The sequence below is a fragment of the Seriola dumerili genome, unplaced genomic scaffold (genome assembly GCF_002260705.1).
Source record: "Seriola dumerili isolate Sdu_G_001 unplaced genomic scaffold, Sdu_1.0 BDQW01000081.1, whole genome shotgun sequence".
In the NCBI taxonomy this organism is placed as follows: Eukaryota; Metazoa; Chordata; class Actinopteri; order Carangiformes; family Carangidae; genus Seriola; species Seriola dumerili.
Genome location: NW_019174336.1, coordinates 4,478,366 through 4,495,497, shown reverse-complemented (window position 1 = coordinate 4,495,497; position 17,132 = coordinate 4,478,366). Strand labels below are relative to the sequence as shown.

Sequence of the window (17,132 nt, the reverse complement as noted above, 5' to 3'; positions counted from 1 at the left end):
ATATTTTCATTTGTGCATATACTTTGTAAATATATTTGAAAATGTATCCTTATGTTGCATGATAGAGTAGCGATTCCCAACCACGAGTACTAAAACTAAGTCCGCACTGCTGTGCTTAGGACAAGACAAATCGGGTTATGCATTGGCATGAGTTTTTTCTTTACTATATTGACATATACAAAAAACAATTAACTACCAGCACAACTTGGTTTAACACTGACCTGAGACAGTTGTGACACCTTTACACGACACGTTGCTGTTGTGTGGGTATGAAATAGTTAAAACAGCTACTGGCAATCCAAATGGGACTGAAAAAAGAAAAAGAAAAAGAAAAAGAAAAAGAAAGAAAACAAAGACCAAGCTTAAATCTGAAAATTTCAGTATCTGCTCTGTATTTTTCTGTTTCCCCTTACAGTGAAACACGCTGGATAAACTGGGATAGTTATTTTAATGTAAATAGATCCATGAAAGGCTCTGTTCTACCCTCTGTCTGCTTCAAACAGCTACATGAAGCATTTGCTTTATTGGAGAAGATAAATATTTATCCAATGTTTACTTGAGGTTTCTTAACTTCTGTCCTTTGTTGTGCAGGATAAGTGCTAATGTCGAACGTTGCCAGCTGAACTTTTTCTCCCTTTGAACAATTAGAAGATCACATTGAATGGCAAAGTTGTGTTTACTTTTCCTTAGGGCTGATGTTAAAATATAAACTAATATCATAATGTTAAATAAGGTTCACTGGAAATAAAAAAAGACTGTTGCCTGCGAGTAATTACATAGAAATGAATTTCCCTAATGCCACATGTGCAGTCTCTAGACCGTGGCTTTAACATTACTCTGAGGAAACATCTGGCCTCCCTCTTGTGCCTTCTGAGCTGACAGCAGTTTGATCTAACACACTGGCTCAGTTCAGCAGGAACAGGAGTCTAGTCAACACACAGCATTTTGTCATTAATATCAAGGAGATGAACTGTGGAGACATCATGAGGGGGAAAAGTACAGTGAACCTGTGACGTGCCATGAGGAGACCTGAGCCCATCAGTGTCTATAATGGCACAACTGATCCCTGAGTGAGTATGATGAGTTATGGTTTTATATGTTCGTTGTTATTTAACGGTAGTTTATGTACAAGTACAACATCAACATCTATATTATAAGATTGTCTGTCTGCATTTTTTTTTACCATATACAATGGCAACAGAAGAACCCAAAGGCAGCTGGTGGATTTGATGGTTGTTCAGAATTCACACTCATGGGTGTTTGCTGCCTCCTACTGGCTACGGAGGGGAACTACTACAACTACACAATATTAATCTCTGTTATGATAAAAATTGGATTATGCTCAAAGTTCAGAGGGTGATATATTCTGTTATTGGTGTTCAACTTCGTACAGATGTAACTAACAAAAATGAAGCAGTCAAACAGTTTAACCTGTCAACAAAGAATGAATAAATATTCACAATTAATGTTTATATAAAATGTATTATAAATGTAAATGTTCTGAACATAATTTGTGGGGATTAAAAAAATGTGATAGCACAAGAACATGGGAGCAGACAATGTAGAACAGGAACCAGACAGGATTTCAATCCCAATAGTATTCCCAAACTTGTTTCTAAATTTTCAGGGCTATTTTTAATTTAATTAAAAATTTTCCAAATGAATGGTTGAGAATAAAAATTTAGGGAGCCCCAGGATAACCCTGCTGTAAACATGCGGTACCACTTCATCTCTTGTGGAGGGCAGAAGTCCAACTACTACTAGAATGCAACTACTCTGGTGATAATCACACGAAGAAGAAGAATGAGGAACTGCAACATGACAGTAGCACAACTTGTCCAGTGCAGAGAAAAAGATTTCCATTTGGGAGTACTATGAAAAACTAAATTAAACCGTTAGGGCTACTCACAAACATGTTCAGCGTGGAGACGTTTCAGAGCCACATATGTGCTATAATGAAGGCTCTGGTGGAGGCTGGGGTGACGGAGCTCAGCGGACTTCTGGAGCAGCACTGGGCTAACGTCATGGCCGCCGCTCGGTACCGCTCTGCTCCGGCGGCAGAGACGGTGGTAAAGAGCGAAGAGGAGGAGGAGGGAGAAGTGACTCTACCGGAGCAGAGACAGCAGCTTAATACAGCTATAACGGTAACACGTGCGCGCACACGCATACACACTGTTGTCTGATGTTAGCTTACATGAGAAGGAGCAGTTAGCCAGGGTTTTTATACAACACTCGTACATTAACAGCAGGTACACAGAAACTGTCCAAACAAAGTTACAAGAGAAAGAAAAGAATATTAAGAAAAATTCAAAACTCATTTCAAATTCAAAACATATATGTCATTAAAAAAGACCAAACACACAATTATTTCCTAAGGTAAGGGTCTATCTATTTAACATATTGACATGTTGATGCAGTTCTTGATGCTATTTGCACCCACCTATCCACAGCAAACAATGCTATTTGCACATGTATAAGTATGACAGAGACAAGCACCCAGGTGCCCATAGCCTATATGGTATTTGGTTATGGTATGGTATTTGCACTCAGGAGTCTGTAGCCAACAGTGGTATTTACACCTGGGATGGATAGCCACCCTGTGCATGACACTTATTAAAGGGTGCAGTGCAACAATGTGTGCATTAATGGTCAAATAGCTGCCCTGTGACTATATACATACACTATATATATACATACATACATACATACATACATACACTATATATATATATATGTGTGTGTGTGTATGTATATGTATATGTTTATGTTTATGTTTATGTCTATGGGAGGTCCTTGTCCGACTGGAAAGCCAAGCGGAATGTTAAGTTTGTGTTTCCAGTCGGACACGGACCTCCCCGACCAAGCCTACTGTTTGGCTGTCGGAGAACATGATGTTTAACTGCACGCTATTGTCGTCTTTTTTTTTTTTTTATCAAAGTATTCCCCGACATCAGTTTCCCTGGTCCCGGCTGCGTACTGGTACCCATCCCCAGTGCAAACAGACACATAAAAACAAAAGCCCAAAATTTGGTTAGGTGTAGCCCACGTCTTCTTGTGAATGTGGAATTTACCCAATAATAAAATTAACTGCATAAAAAAATAATAATCTCATTACCTTCAAATATATTTAATGTCTCATATGTATGTACATATGTCTTATTCTGACATTTAATTGTTTTCCCAGTTTTCTGTTTTATATAATACTGAACCGCCACCTAAAATGTCATGGTACACATCTTTTATTACTGAGACAAAATTCATCCCCAACTCACTCAATTTTCTGCCAATTAATTTCTCCATAAAGCGAAGCCCAAACGGATCTTTCTGGGGGCAGAGTTACAGCTTGTGTGTAATTCCTGATGTTTTTATTCAAGCATTTATTCTTGGTAATGTCATCTTCTGCAAGGAATATACCAGAAATAAATGGATCGATCATTGAACCGCTTGGCAAAGAATAAAAAAACACTGCATATTCTTTTGGCATAAATTGTAACCTGAATTTGGAATTCATTATACATTAGTAACTATATAATTATTGTAATGTTATTATTTATTTTTACATCGAATATTCTTGTTATTCTAACTGTATTAATTAGTTGGTAAAAATTATGTTTGTAAATAAATTTCTAGGCCACCAAAGCTTATTTTTATTTATTTTATAATGAAATGTATTGATATCATGTACAAAAATACATTAATCTCAATAGAGAATAAAGATTCTTTGTACCAGATTTAGCGAATAGCTAATTTCCATCTGCAGTCCCTGGGCAGGGGAAGGAAACAACAAAACACAGAGCAAAACCTAACATCACCACTACAAATAGGCCAGCATCCTGTTCAGACATTCACAGACATACACACACACACAAACACAAACACACAATAATGCACTTCATTGGAACAAAGACAAAACATGTAACTTATCAGGTAACTTATCAATTTTGTAGTAGCACTTTAGTAGAAATCAGACTCCACTCATTAACCTAAATACATAATGTAATGTTGTTAATGTTGTCTTTTTCTTTAGTGAAATTAAAAGACCATTTCACTTTGAGAGTATTATATAATGTTTGAAAACTTAGTACCTCCAGATGATCCTTTCTTTATGTTGCATTAGATGTCCTTTCTTAATAAAATAATGACATGTGGGTAATCAGAAATTCAATGATAAAGACACCTAGACAGATCTGGATATTCCCTCAGCTTTAGATAGCAGAACTCAACCATTCGATGAAAGATCCCTCATCATGAAATTATTTTCTGTGGGTCAACAAATCAGTTAATTACTTTTAACTAACTTACCTTGTTTCCCTTCATTCGTTCTTACCTATGACTTTACAGAACCAGTTTGCATTGCTCATGGAAGCATTGACCAAAGCAGCAGTAGAGAAAATATTGATGATCTTAAAAGTGTCCATGTGTGAAGCTCAGGGTGGTCCTGCTGCAGAGCAGAGACCCGGACTGAACAACAAGACTCAACAGACAAGCAAGAAGCCGACGGGAGGGCGAGGGGCCAGGCCCAAAAAGCGTAAGTTAGCAAACAGCTCAAGTGGCTATAGAGAGACTTTTGGATCTTCACACTCTTGTTGTTATGTATTTAACAACAAGGTTTTATGCTCTTGTTAAATCTCAGAATCAGAAACCAAAATTTGTCGTCAGAAGGGGAAGAAAACTGAGGGAGGACTTCAACCAGCGATAAGAAAGGAGAACTACCACATGTATTACCGAGGTATTACACCAGCTGCTATGTGATGTGATTTCTTATTGAAATACAAATGATACATGAACCAAAAAGTTCAGTTTGAACACAGTGAATCATTGCTACATGTAAGCACTGTAACACTATTATATTTCAGTAGTTTCAGGTCATTATTCTAATTGCTGCATTTCTGAATCAGTGGTAAGAAATCGTCAACAAAACTCTGTTGCTGTTTGAAGGGTTGCAGCAGATAAACAGATGGATGGATGAAAAGCTAGATAGATAGATACTTTATTTATCCCCTAGGGGAAATTCATGATAAATAATGGGCCCGCTCTATCAAATGACACTCACAAAATACAATGTGATCAAATAATACACAATGATCAAATCTTGTTTTGAATCCCTCAGTAGATATTATATCTTAACTTGAGATTCACTGATGTTGATGTCATGTTTGTGTTTTTAGAAGAGCAACAGACTGAGAAAGCAAAAGCAGCAGCTGAGTCAGAATCAGTGATCGAACCAGGTAACTACTGATTCTTTACAAACCAGCAGAGCGGTAACTTTCTCTGTGTGTGACAACAAGTTCATATTTATTCATTCATTAATTTAACCAGGAAGTTTCTTGGGACATACAGTATTATGTATTTTGCAAGACAGACCTGAACAAAATGGTCTGGTAGAGTAGTCTACACATGTAGTTATCTTACAACACACACACATAGCATGAAACGAAAGGACCTAAGAGGCATAAAAGAAAGACAACACATTGTGAAACGTGCGGATGTGGCGTTTCAATGTGTGATGTTAAGTCCAGGGTGTTTAGTACAATATTGCAGTCTAACTGAGTTCAGATCAGACTCTGGGAACACTGATGGTTGTCCATGTAGTGGGACAGCTGTTAGAAACAGGAAGAATTTAACAGTAGACAGTAAGATCACCAAGTGTAAAAAGTGCATATGAATCCGCCACTGTATTTTTACTGAGGTCCATCCAAATGAATCCAGAATAAATGATAAAGATGAAAGATAGACAGGATCAATCCTATGTGGTAATGTATAATGTCTGTGAAGTATACTGCCATTACTTTTGCCATTTGTAATTTTTTCTGTTCCCTTTAAATTCACACTGAAGTAAAGATAACTTTTGTTTTCCTGCTTCTCACTGAATCACTTTCACTTCCTGAAAAACAAAACATTTATTTGGTAAATTCATTGCAGCATGTCAGTAGTATTAAAAACATTAAACATTAATGTTTTGAAATAATATTTTAATCTGTTGTGAGGGGCTGTGTTTGTTTGTTCTGTGTGTCAAATCCCCTAACAAAGCTTTCCTTTTGTTTCAGCTGATGTGGCCACACATAGAGAGAGTAACTCTGGATCCCTGTCTAAACATGAAGCCTTGTTAACAGAGCCCACGTCAGAGCCGGCCCCTGACCCGTCTCCTGAGCCGGCCCCTGAGCCGGCCTCTGATGTCAGTGAGGACGATGTCATCCAGGAGGATAGAGACACTTCAACTACCGCATCCAAGATCAAAAAGAAGAAGACCACAGCGCCTTTCAAATGTCCTTCTTGTGACAAAACATTTGCTCTCAAGTGTTTGATGGACCGGCACTACCTGACTCACTCCAAGCCTCACCTCTGCTCCGAGTGTGGCAAACGTTTTGCCGGACTCCGGGGGCTCATCGCACATTCAAGACGCCACACTGGAGAGAAGCTTTACAAATGCTCGGACTGCGGGACAGAGTTTGCTTACAAGAGCACCTTCGAGAGACACATGCGTCAGCACAGCCTGAAGAGACCGAACACCCACACGTGCACGCTGTGTGAGAATCAGTTTGCCGGGGTGCTGGCGTTTCAGAGGCACAGGTGTTGTGCCCTGAAAAAGACATTTGTCTGCTCTGTTTGTCCAGAGATATTTGAGTGCAGAAAGAGTTTGGCAGATCATGAGAATCTACATTCAGGAGACAGAGATTTTGTCTGTGAAAGCTGCGGTGAGAGTTTCTTCTCGTCCTCATCCTTGGCCATTCACCGGGTGACTCACATCCAAAAGGAAAACTGCTGCGAAGTGCTCGGCCTCGGATGCAGCGACATGAGCGTCCTCAAAAATCACCTGAGCAAACACACCGGAGAAAAACTTTTCATCTGCGAGGTTTGCGGTAAAGGCTGCAGTCACCGGAGCGCGCTGAAGCACCACATGCTGACCCACACGGGAGAGAGGTCGTACGTCTGCGAGACCTGTGGCAAACGCTGTGGCCACGCCAGCGCGCTTCAGAACCACATGCGGATCCACACGGGGAAGAAACCGGGGCAACAGCCGGTCTGCAACGTGTGCGGGAAAAAATTTCGGTGCACGGTCAATCTCAAATATCACATGAGCATCCACACGGGGGAGAAGCCTTATGCCTGCGATCAGTGTGATAAGAAGTTCAGCAACCCCAGCAATCTCAAGCTGCACATGAGGATTCACTCTGGAGAGAAGATGTACGGCTGCAACATCTGCAGCAGGAGGTTCACTCAGTCCAGCAGCCTGAAGCTGCACAGGCGGATCCACACTGGAGAAAAGCCGTATTGCTGCTCGGTCTGCGGGAAAGGATTCATACACAGCAGCGACTTCAAGAAACATCAGAGGGGTCACCTGCCAGAGGAACCTGGGGATGGACAGTCTGAAAAAACTGCAGTGAAAACTTAAAACCTTTCACTGCAGCACGCTCACTTATTGCACTGAGCATTGATATGGATTGTTTATGTTTGCACACATTGGAGTTCAGGCTGGGCAATGTGACCATAAACACTGTGAGACAATAGAAATTTGTTGAGTGCCAAAGATTTTATAATTCTGTTTTGCTGATCAGTCAGTGGGACTGTTTTATGGCAGTATAATCTTCAGGAGTTGAAATGGTTATTTTGTTTCTAGGAAGTTTTCTGTGGGTAAAACACTACATGGCCAAAAGTGTGTGGAGACATTGTAACTCTTTAACATGTCACTCTATAATCGTGAGTATTAATCTGCTGCTATAACAGCCTCCTCTTCTGAGTTCAGGCTTTCCACAGGATTCTACAACCTGGCTCCAGGGATTTGATCCCATTCAGCCACAAGAGCATTAGTGAGGTCCAAGACTGATGTTGGATGATAAGACCTGGCTCACAGTCAGTGTTCCAGTTCATCTCAAAGGTGGTAGATGGGGTTAAGCTCAGGGCTCTGTGCAGGCCAGTCGAGTCCTTCTACACCAAACAGGAAAAACAGTTTTTTTACAGACAGTGTTTGCTTCTTAAGTTAGAAGCACACTGCAGTTCATGTATAAAACATCATTGTCATGCTGTAGCAATAATATTTGCCTTCATTGGAACAACGAGTCCAAACCATGAAGAACAACCCCAGATCAAAAGCATATACACCTGAGTGTCCACATACAGCTAGTGTATACTATGATTGAACATTGTTATTGCCCACAGACTTACATTCGACCAAATGTAGCCAAAACTTGAAATGACTTTGGTAACGCATTCTGTTACAGAAAATGATAAACGTTGAAGTAATTTAGCTTTTCCTGGAAAAAAGTTCTGATCAATATTTCGCGGATTAACTAATAAATTATTAATAAAGTTACTATTTTCGTTCACAGTGACTTGTAAAAAGTTAAACATGTCTGAAAAGTTTGTTCTCTGCTGTTTTCATTAGCAGCTGTTAACTTTACAGCTCTGTCTTAAAGCAATTTAATGTTTTTTTTCACTTGACTGGTTTTACTGGAATCACGGAAATTACTTACATGTGGCTAATTTCCTTTGTCATTAAACAAAAAAAGGGGAGTAGGGGGTAAATGAGGTCAATAAAATTAGCAGATAACCCGTGGTAATTAACACTTCATCAGAGACTTTGTATAAAAAGACTGGACAGACAGTGACTTGAGAGAAACACTGAGACTTAGGCAGGAGCTGCAGTCATACATACAGCATGAAGAATTTATGGATGGATATCACAAGATTGGAATAAAGAAATTAAGATGAAGGCAGTACAATACCGTACACTCTATTTGACTGTTGCTGTCTTTGTACATGATTAATATATAAGGAAAACCTGTCATTAAATTTGAGGTCATTTATACAGAATCCTCTGCATATATGAAGATGTAAGTTTATAAGATTTATTAAATACCCATAAAAAAAATAAAAATTTGAATTATCAAAAATATCTATCATGAATTTTTCTATAGTATATCATGTTGCAAGCCTATATTTTAACAATATATATTTGATATGTCAATTCAAGTTTATTAAAACAATGTACAAATAAAAATTCTATATGCTTATATGTTTTTCTTATTAATTTCTTCTTCTTCATTTTAAACATGTCATTCTCCCCATTCTGGGAAAGTGGTCTCAGACGTTTGGGACCGTCTGTATATGATATAAATATATATGAACAAGCTTTGGGATGGATATATATCTACAATATAAGCATACATACATAAACATACATATTTGTATGGACTAGACATTCATGTAAATTTATGAAATTGGAATTTCTTATAGGTTTTATCTATAATTTTTACATATGGTTTTGTTTTGTATGTACATAGATTTCATATATGGAAATTCAATATATGTGCATATGTTACATTTGCATATACTGTATACTGTACACATCAGAGTACTACAGCTGGTTTTATCGATCAGATACTCGACTGTGATTCCAACAGAGACTATAAGACGCTCTGTTAAATCATCCACTAGATGGTGTTAGAGGATCAACATATGTGAAACTGCAGTATCAATATTCAGCTCAGCTCCTATTGGAGCTACAGGATAATACATCAAATACAAGTATATATTATCAGCAGGTACGCATACTGACAGTTGTTCTATATTTTCATTCATCTTCATCATATCTCTGTATGAAACCTATAGTGCTGTCATTAATTTTCAAGAGGATGATGTTGAGAGACTTTATTCCCTGTTTTGATCAACAGCTAAGAGATTTGAATGGGAGAAGATTGGAGTTACCAGAACCTCAAGGTATTTGTCATGTTTGTTTTATTCATTCATCCATCAACTTTTAGACTCAGAGATGAAATTAAAAGAAACACAAAAAGTCAAACAAAAGAAATAACACTGCAACAAAAGCAAAACAAGATGTGAGACAGCAAAAACAGACAGCAATTCAAGCAATGTGTCAAAATCAATAAAAATTAAGAACCTTTGAAACTCTCTGCTCTCTCTGCTGCATGAAGAAATAAAATCTGTTACTGAACTCAAACCTTTCTCTTCATATGAAATGTGTTGAGCTCAGTGTTGTGACCATTTCCCTGCGTGACTTTGTCTCAAGCTGCACTAAGCAGGTCACACACTTCTAATGCCAGTTTATTGCATCTAGTATAACCTTTAGGCCAGCTGCGCTTAATGCTGCTAAGAATTCAGTGTTTTTATGGAGATTAAACTCACGCTGAGGTGAGGCTCGCTTTGCAGGAAGACTTTTCAAAATAGTTCTGTAAGGCACACAAAAGATTAGAGTTATTTAGCTTATTATTAGAACAGCTAAAAAATAATCATGTAAAGACATAAACATGAGGAGAGGCTGAAGAAACAAAGATGAACTTGTGACAGTTAACCGAAAAATGAAAAACAAAATGATAAGATAATATAGATCAAAATGAAATGCTCTCTTGGATTTCTCTCATTCAGGGGAGTGAATGGTCTCTGATACCAGGTCAACGTCGGACAGTTGTCTCATAGATGTTTCTTGCTGGAAAATGGCTGGAATTTCAATAATGAACTGGAGCTGGTTACTGTGGTTGTTGGTATTCCTAATTAGTGCTTGTTCTGTTTTGAATGGACTGTGCTACTTATTGTTTCATTGCATAGCTGGTTAGACGAACAGTCATATCAGCAACAGCGAGAAGCTTTTCAGCATGTTGTGAATTTTGCATAAGGGCCAAAATGTATTTCCTCCGGCGACAGGGAGGGTTGGGACTGAAAACTGAACTGAAACATGAAATGTCTGGTGAGATTATGGGTTTTTGTTTATATATTATTCAGTCAGATATTTAGTGATTTTTGCTTTGTGTTTATACATTTAACATGTGAGACTTTCACATTGTTAAAGCTGCTATAATCAGTATTTTCAAGAACCCCACAGATTATCGTCACCTGACTGCAGTTCTCTCTTCTCTCTTCCACCCTACATAACTCAAGTATAGTATAGTATAGTATAGTATAGTATAGTATAGTATAGTATGGTATGGTATAGTATAGTATAGTATAGTATAGTATAGTATAGTATGGTATAGTATAGTATAATATAGTATAGTATAGTGTGGTTTAGTATAATATAGTATAGTATAGTATGGTATGGTATAGTATAGTATAGTATAATATAGTATAGTATAGTATGGTTTAGTATAATATAGTATAGTATGGTATGGTATAGTATAGAAGCTCATTGTCTTGGTTTTCTGACCCCCAACTTTATTGTTTTTTACTCTCCACGCTCTCGCTGCATCATTTTCAGTTGCAGCATGCAGCTTTTTTCTGCTGCTTGTGCAACACCAAACTGGAGACAGAACAAACCAGCAACTAACTAGTGAACACAGAAGAACATTTAACAGCTAAAGAGCCAGATTTTTTTTCTCAGGGAGATTTTTCTAGAGACCAAAAAACAAGCTAAAAGAGAATCAATAGAGGACTTATATTTACCAGGTGGCCAAAAACACAACATCAAATAAACAGAGCAATTCCAATAGGGTCCTCACACTAGATCATGTCACGACTGAACAAGGAAGTGAACCCAAACGCACGACTCAAGACCAAAAGATCCAAAAATAAACAATCTTTATTGATAAAGTAACAACAAAAAAACACTCTCTTAGGAGGCAAAAAACTACTAACAAAAAATCGCTCTTGATAGAGGAAAAACACGTTCATGAGAAAATAACAAGGATAACACAAAAATTCAAAGGTACCTGACGTGGCTTGGCTATGGTGTGAAATGGCTTGGCTGACTGTAACAAACAAGATGAACTAGCACGGGACAAAGGGAGACACAGACTCTAAATACACACAAGGTAAGGGGACACAGGTGGAGACAATCAGGGAGGGGCAGGCAATCAGACAGGCGGGACACACACAGGGGGGAAGGAGCCAGTTATCTGAAACGAGAGGGAAGTAAGATTTCAAAATAAAACAGCATAAAGACAGGACAACACAAAAGTAACTTAACATAATTTCTTGGACATGACAGATCAGTCAGATCAATGCTAATGTTGCTGTGCTAGATGTGTAAATTATCATTTCTTTTTCCCAATAGGTTCACTATATAAACTAAAAAGGTGCTATGTCAGTGTTGTGTTCACAGCTTTGTTTTCCACGGTCCCCAAATGGACAAAAAATCTTATCTAATCTGCAAATTTAAATCAGAAATAAAAAGGTTGTGTTTGTATTCTTGTCTCGCAGAAAGTATCTGAACCAAATCTCAGGTTTTGTATTGGCATTTAGTAGCCTATTGGAAAATCAAACAGCAGCTATCCCTAGCATGGATGTATTAAAAGAACTGAGATAATGTCTTCCAAGATGGGGACCCATTCATCCTACTGAGACATGCTTACTGGGTACATATACACTGAAAATGGGTCCAAAGAACATGCAAGTCAGAGACTTTATTTGGTTGAGCTGGCTGACTTCCTGCTCACTCCCTGTGAATCATTTTAAAGTGTTTGTGATTTTCAGAAGAATTTATTCATCATTTATTCATCAGTGATTCATCATTCATTTATCATTCATTCATCCCTTCCTTTTGTAATAATTGTGTAGGGAAAATATGGCCCAGTAGGTGACATGTGGCCTGCTGTGCCCACTATGCCAAAATTGCCTGTTCCTGGGGGGCTTTATCTCCAGAGTTGACTAGATCCGTTTGCATAAAGACATAAGTTATTGCTTTAGTTCATTTCAGAAGCAGCAACACCATTGATACCTTCAAATGAACCTCCTGCTGCCTGCCAGATTGACCTCCAGCAGCTTTCATTTCTCGATAACTACAGCTCCCTGTGCATTGTCTAACTGTGATTAATAGAAGACAGTTTCAGGGGTCACAACCCTGACGTTCAGCTGGAGCTGTGTGGTGACAGAATGGCACTGACTGCAGAGTGATGAACTGTATGGACAGAGAACAGACGATCAGCATGCAGAGGTACTCTCCCCCCGATCGTTCGATCCAAGGTCCAGATTCAGTCGCACAGGTAATCATACCTTCACTGTCAGAGCTCCAGGACTCTGAGGGGAACCTGTCTGTGGAGCTCAGAGCAGCAAATACTGTTTCTTCTTTAAGCCTCTTTTAAAAACTCAATTTTACAAATCAGTGCAGCCTTCTTCATAATTTTGTTATTTTACTATTTTAACATATTTACTTTTACCTGACCACAGTTTAGTTTTTTTCCTCATCTCTTTCTACATAGGATTCTTTTATCATTTGACTATTTCAGCTCATTCATCAGATACATTTGTTTCACTGTTTTAATACTTTGTTTCTATGTGTTTGCAATATGTATGTTATACTGCCAGGACTAGCAAGGCAAGTAGTAACTGACCAGTTAAAGCTCAAAACAAACACCAACTACACAGAAGTGAAATCTCTCCTCACACCTCAGAAAGACGTCCTGTTTGCACTGCCCTCTAGTGGCCGCAGTAGGCGGTTGTCTGTGGAAGTTGACTACCAGTCATTGCAGGTCATTCTGGTCGCTTTCATGGGCATGGGCGTGTCGCGTGGACTTGTCAGCCAGAGGAGGGATGTGCATTGTGGATAATCCTGAGATGAGACTAGCTACAGCTAGCTACAGACAAGTGTCCTTGTCACGCTGCCCCCGATTCAGCTTCAACTGTTCTGAGATCAGTTATGTATGCACACATTATTTTACACATGCGCAGATGTGTATGGAAACTGTTGTTGTGCATTAGAAAACTACTTCAACAGTCTTAAGAGGCAGGAGTTAATCATTTTGTAAGGAACGCTTTCGCAGACAATTTATTTCAATATTACAGTTAATTCTGGTCTGCTTTGTGGATATCATATTGACATATTTTCCTTTCTGTTAATCAAGGTGTTAGTTTCTCTGTGCAAGCTCTGCAGTAAGTTTGAGAAGTATGAGACAGGAAAATACAGGATTCTTTGTATTGCATTGTCACTGGAGCGTGTCATGCTCAGTTAATGGTAAATATTTTGAAGATTACCATAGAAGTGATTTTTAGATTTTTATTTTATTCTATACTGCACATTTGATATACGTTTCATGTCAGTTCAGCCAGGGAGGAGTGCAGAAAGCTAAAGGTAGAGAAGGTAGGTGAGTAGCAAGATGCAGGAGAGAGACTTTCTTCAAAATCATGAGACGGGTCTTTTCTGGTCCATATTTGACCTCGATATAGGAAACTGTTATATGATTATAACAAACTCATGCTAATGGAACAAAAGATACATGGATAGGTGATTAAATGGGTGGATGTACTGTATTGATGGATGGATGACAATGGCAGGATATGTGAAAGGATAGATGATAGATGGGTGAATGATTACTCAGTTGATGTAAAGATAATTGGTTGAATGGATAGAATAGATAATAGATGAATGGATGGCAGCATGGGTGGATGAGTGGATAGATAAATGGTAGAATGGCTAAAATAATGGATGGATGAATAATGAATAAATAGATGGATGGATGGTAGAATGGGTAAATTAACAGATGGCAGGTATGTATGGGTAGATGAATGAATGGATGAAGGAATGGTAGGATGGGTAAAATAATGGATGGGTCAGTTATATAATGGGTTAAAGAATGGAAGGATGAATGGTAGAATTGGTAAAACTTGGTTAGTTGGATGGATGAGTGAATGTTAGAATATGGATACCGATACATGAATGGAAAAATGATACAATTGGATGGATGGATAATGAATCAATGGATGGATGGATGAATGGATGGATGGATGGATGGATGGAGGGGTGGATGAATGGAGGGATGGATGGATGGATGGATGGATGGAGGGGTGGATGGATGGAGGGGTGGATGGATGGATGGACGGACAGATGGATGGATGGATGGAGGGATGGACGAACGGATGGATGGATGGTTGGACGGATGGATGGATGGATGGATGGATGGATGGAGGGATGGATGGTTGGACGGATGGATGGACGGACGGATGGATGGATGGACGGATGGATGGATGGACGGACGGATGGATAGTTGGATGGATAGATGGAGGGATAGATGGAGGGATGGATGGACGGATGGATGGACGGATGGATAGTTGGATGGATGGATGGATGGAGGGATGAATGGATGGAGGGATGGATGGAGGGATGGATGGATGGATAGAGGGATGGATGGAGGGATGAATGGATGGAGGGCTGGATGGATGGAGGGATGGATGGATGGATGGATGGAGGGATGGATGGAGGGATGGATGGATGGATAGAGGGATGGATGGAGGGATGAATGGATGGATGGATGGATGGATGGAGGGATGGATGGATGGATGGATGGAGGGATGGATGGATGGATGGAGGGATGGATGGAGGGATGGGGGGATGGATGGATGGAGGGATGCATGGATCTGGAGTGATGGCGCAGGCCACAGACCCAGATCAATGTGTGTCACCTGACTGTGCATGTGACAGCGTGCGAGCAGAATGTGATCAATCAATTGTGGGGCCACAGCTCACTGACATGATGACTCTGACCTTGGATAGACACCATTAATTAAAACTCTGTCGAGCTCTTTATCACTTGCTGCTCCCCCTCATGCGGACAGGCCATCAGTCAGCGGCAGCAGCTGGCTGTCAGCGGAGAGCAGAGTAATGTAAGCATTCAGCATGCCAACATCGCTGCATTATGCAACATTATCAAACATATGTGGTTGAAATTGTAAACAGCAGGCTGCGCTCAGAGCTGAACTGGTGTCAGGGATGATGTGGGCTCACAGCTCACACATTAAATCAATGCTGAGTCTGCAGAGGGGCGAAAATCAATCAAATGTGGGGCTGCCACAATAAAGGCTTACAGTTTGTAGTCTGAAAATCAGGATGTTTTTCAGACATGGTTTTCAGTTTGTGCACAAAGCAAAGCCTGATGTTCATGAGTAAAAATGAATGAAAATAAATAATAATAGTAATAATAATAATAATAATGATAATAATAATAATAATAATAATAATAATAATAATAATAATAATAATAAAATATCAGATCACATATTGGATCAAAACATATCCAATCGTAACTGGACTGGGATTGTGATGAAGTGCAAAATAAATGTTTAGGTCATCTCATCCCTGGACCTGTGCCTGGTATACCTGTGTTGTAATGCATCCATATATTCAGGTCAGGAGGCAATATCATAAGATGTACCTAAGTATCAAAAGCAAACACTTATAGTGAAGAAAAGGACCCTTTGGGGATTTTCATGCTTCTGATTAGTTGAAGGAGGATAAAAAATAGAAAGTAAATAAGGAACATAAGAAAGAAAAAATAAAGAAAGAATGAAACAGAGGGAATAAAGAGGGAAAGAAAGGATAAATCACAGAAGGACAGATTGTATTTTAACTGAAAGAAGGATGTTTTTTTTTTTTTTATACAACCCATGGAACATTTGTCTTCTGCTTTCTGCTGCACTTTCATGCACTGCAGTGAAACCAATAATAGCGAAACACCAGTGATGAAATGGCCCAGAATCAATGGTTTTATAGCAAAATGCAGCAGCAAATGATGCATTAATTTTTCCTGTGGGTCCCTCTGATGAAAGTAGGGTTCATTTTATTGACTGACAGGGAAAGGTCAGAATGGGGGAATGCCACCCCTGGGCCTTTAAAGATGGAGTGATATTTCATGTGAAGAAATCAAAACAAGGCCTCTAAATGGAGCCTATGGGGAACGGAGACCCAGCTGCACTATTGACAGGAGAAGAAGAAAAAATGAAGCTCGCTCAGAGACGAGAGCTGGAGAGGGATCAAGTCTGACATTCTAACTGTCATTTAGGTGATTTCCCTCTTGGCTTACATTCCCTCTTACCTGCGGTTCATCTATTATGTAGGCAAATATAAAATCATTATTAACGACTGAAGAAGGCTCTCATTACAGATAGTAATTCTTATGTTGTATTTTCAAAACTTGGTTTCATGAAACTTTAATATGTAGTGGGTAGTATATGGCATACAAAACCTAATTCTTGGAACATTATCTGCAGAAATCGTATATAATAAATAAAGGCATAATACTTAAAAACAACCCGTGCAGATTTAACAAACAATGTCACAAAATATTGAATCTGCTGGAGGCCAAAAATATGAGATAATATAGCATAAGAACATGGCTCATAATATATTCTGACCACCAGCGGTTAATGTTATGGAGCCTGGTATTGGGGTTGGGCAAATTTATTGACTGCAC

General features: G+C 39.0%; 1 protein-coding gene across 1 annotated transcript; it reads left to right on the top strand.

The window, feature by feature from the left end:
- The first annotated feature begins 1,817 nt into the window (after positions 1 to 1,817).
- On the top strand, positions 1,818 to 8,899 carry LOC111221178 (zinc finger protein 436-like). The gene is made up of 5 exons (XM_022744535.1): positions 1,818 to 2,144; positions 4,342 to 4,528; positions 4,634 to 4,729; positions 5,169 to 5,228; positions 6,048 to 8,899. The coding sequence occupies exons 1-5, from the start codon at positions 1,914 to 1,916 to the stop codon at positions 7,391 to 7,393; spliced, it is 1,920 nt and encodes a 639-aa protein (XP_022600256.1). The 5' UTR covers positions 1,818 to 1,913; the 3' UTR covers positions 7,394 to 8,899.
- The last annotated feature ends 8,233 nt before the right edge of the window (positions 8,900 to 17,132 follow it).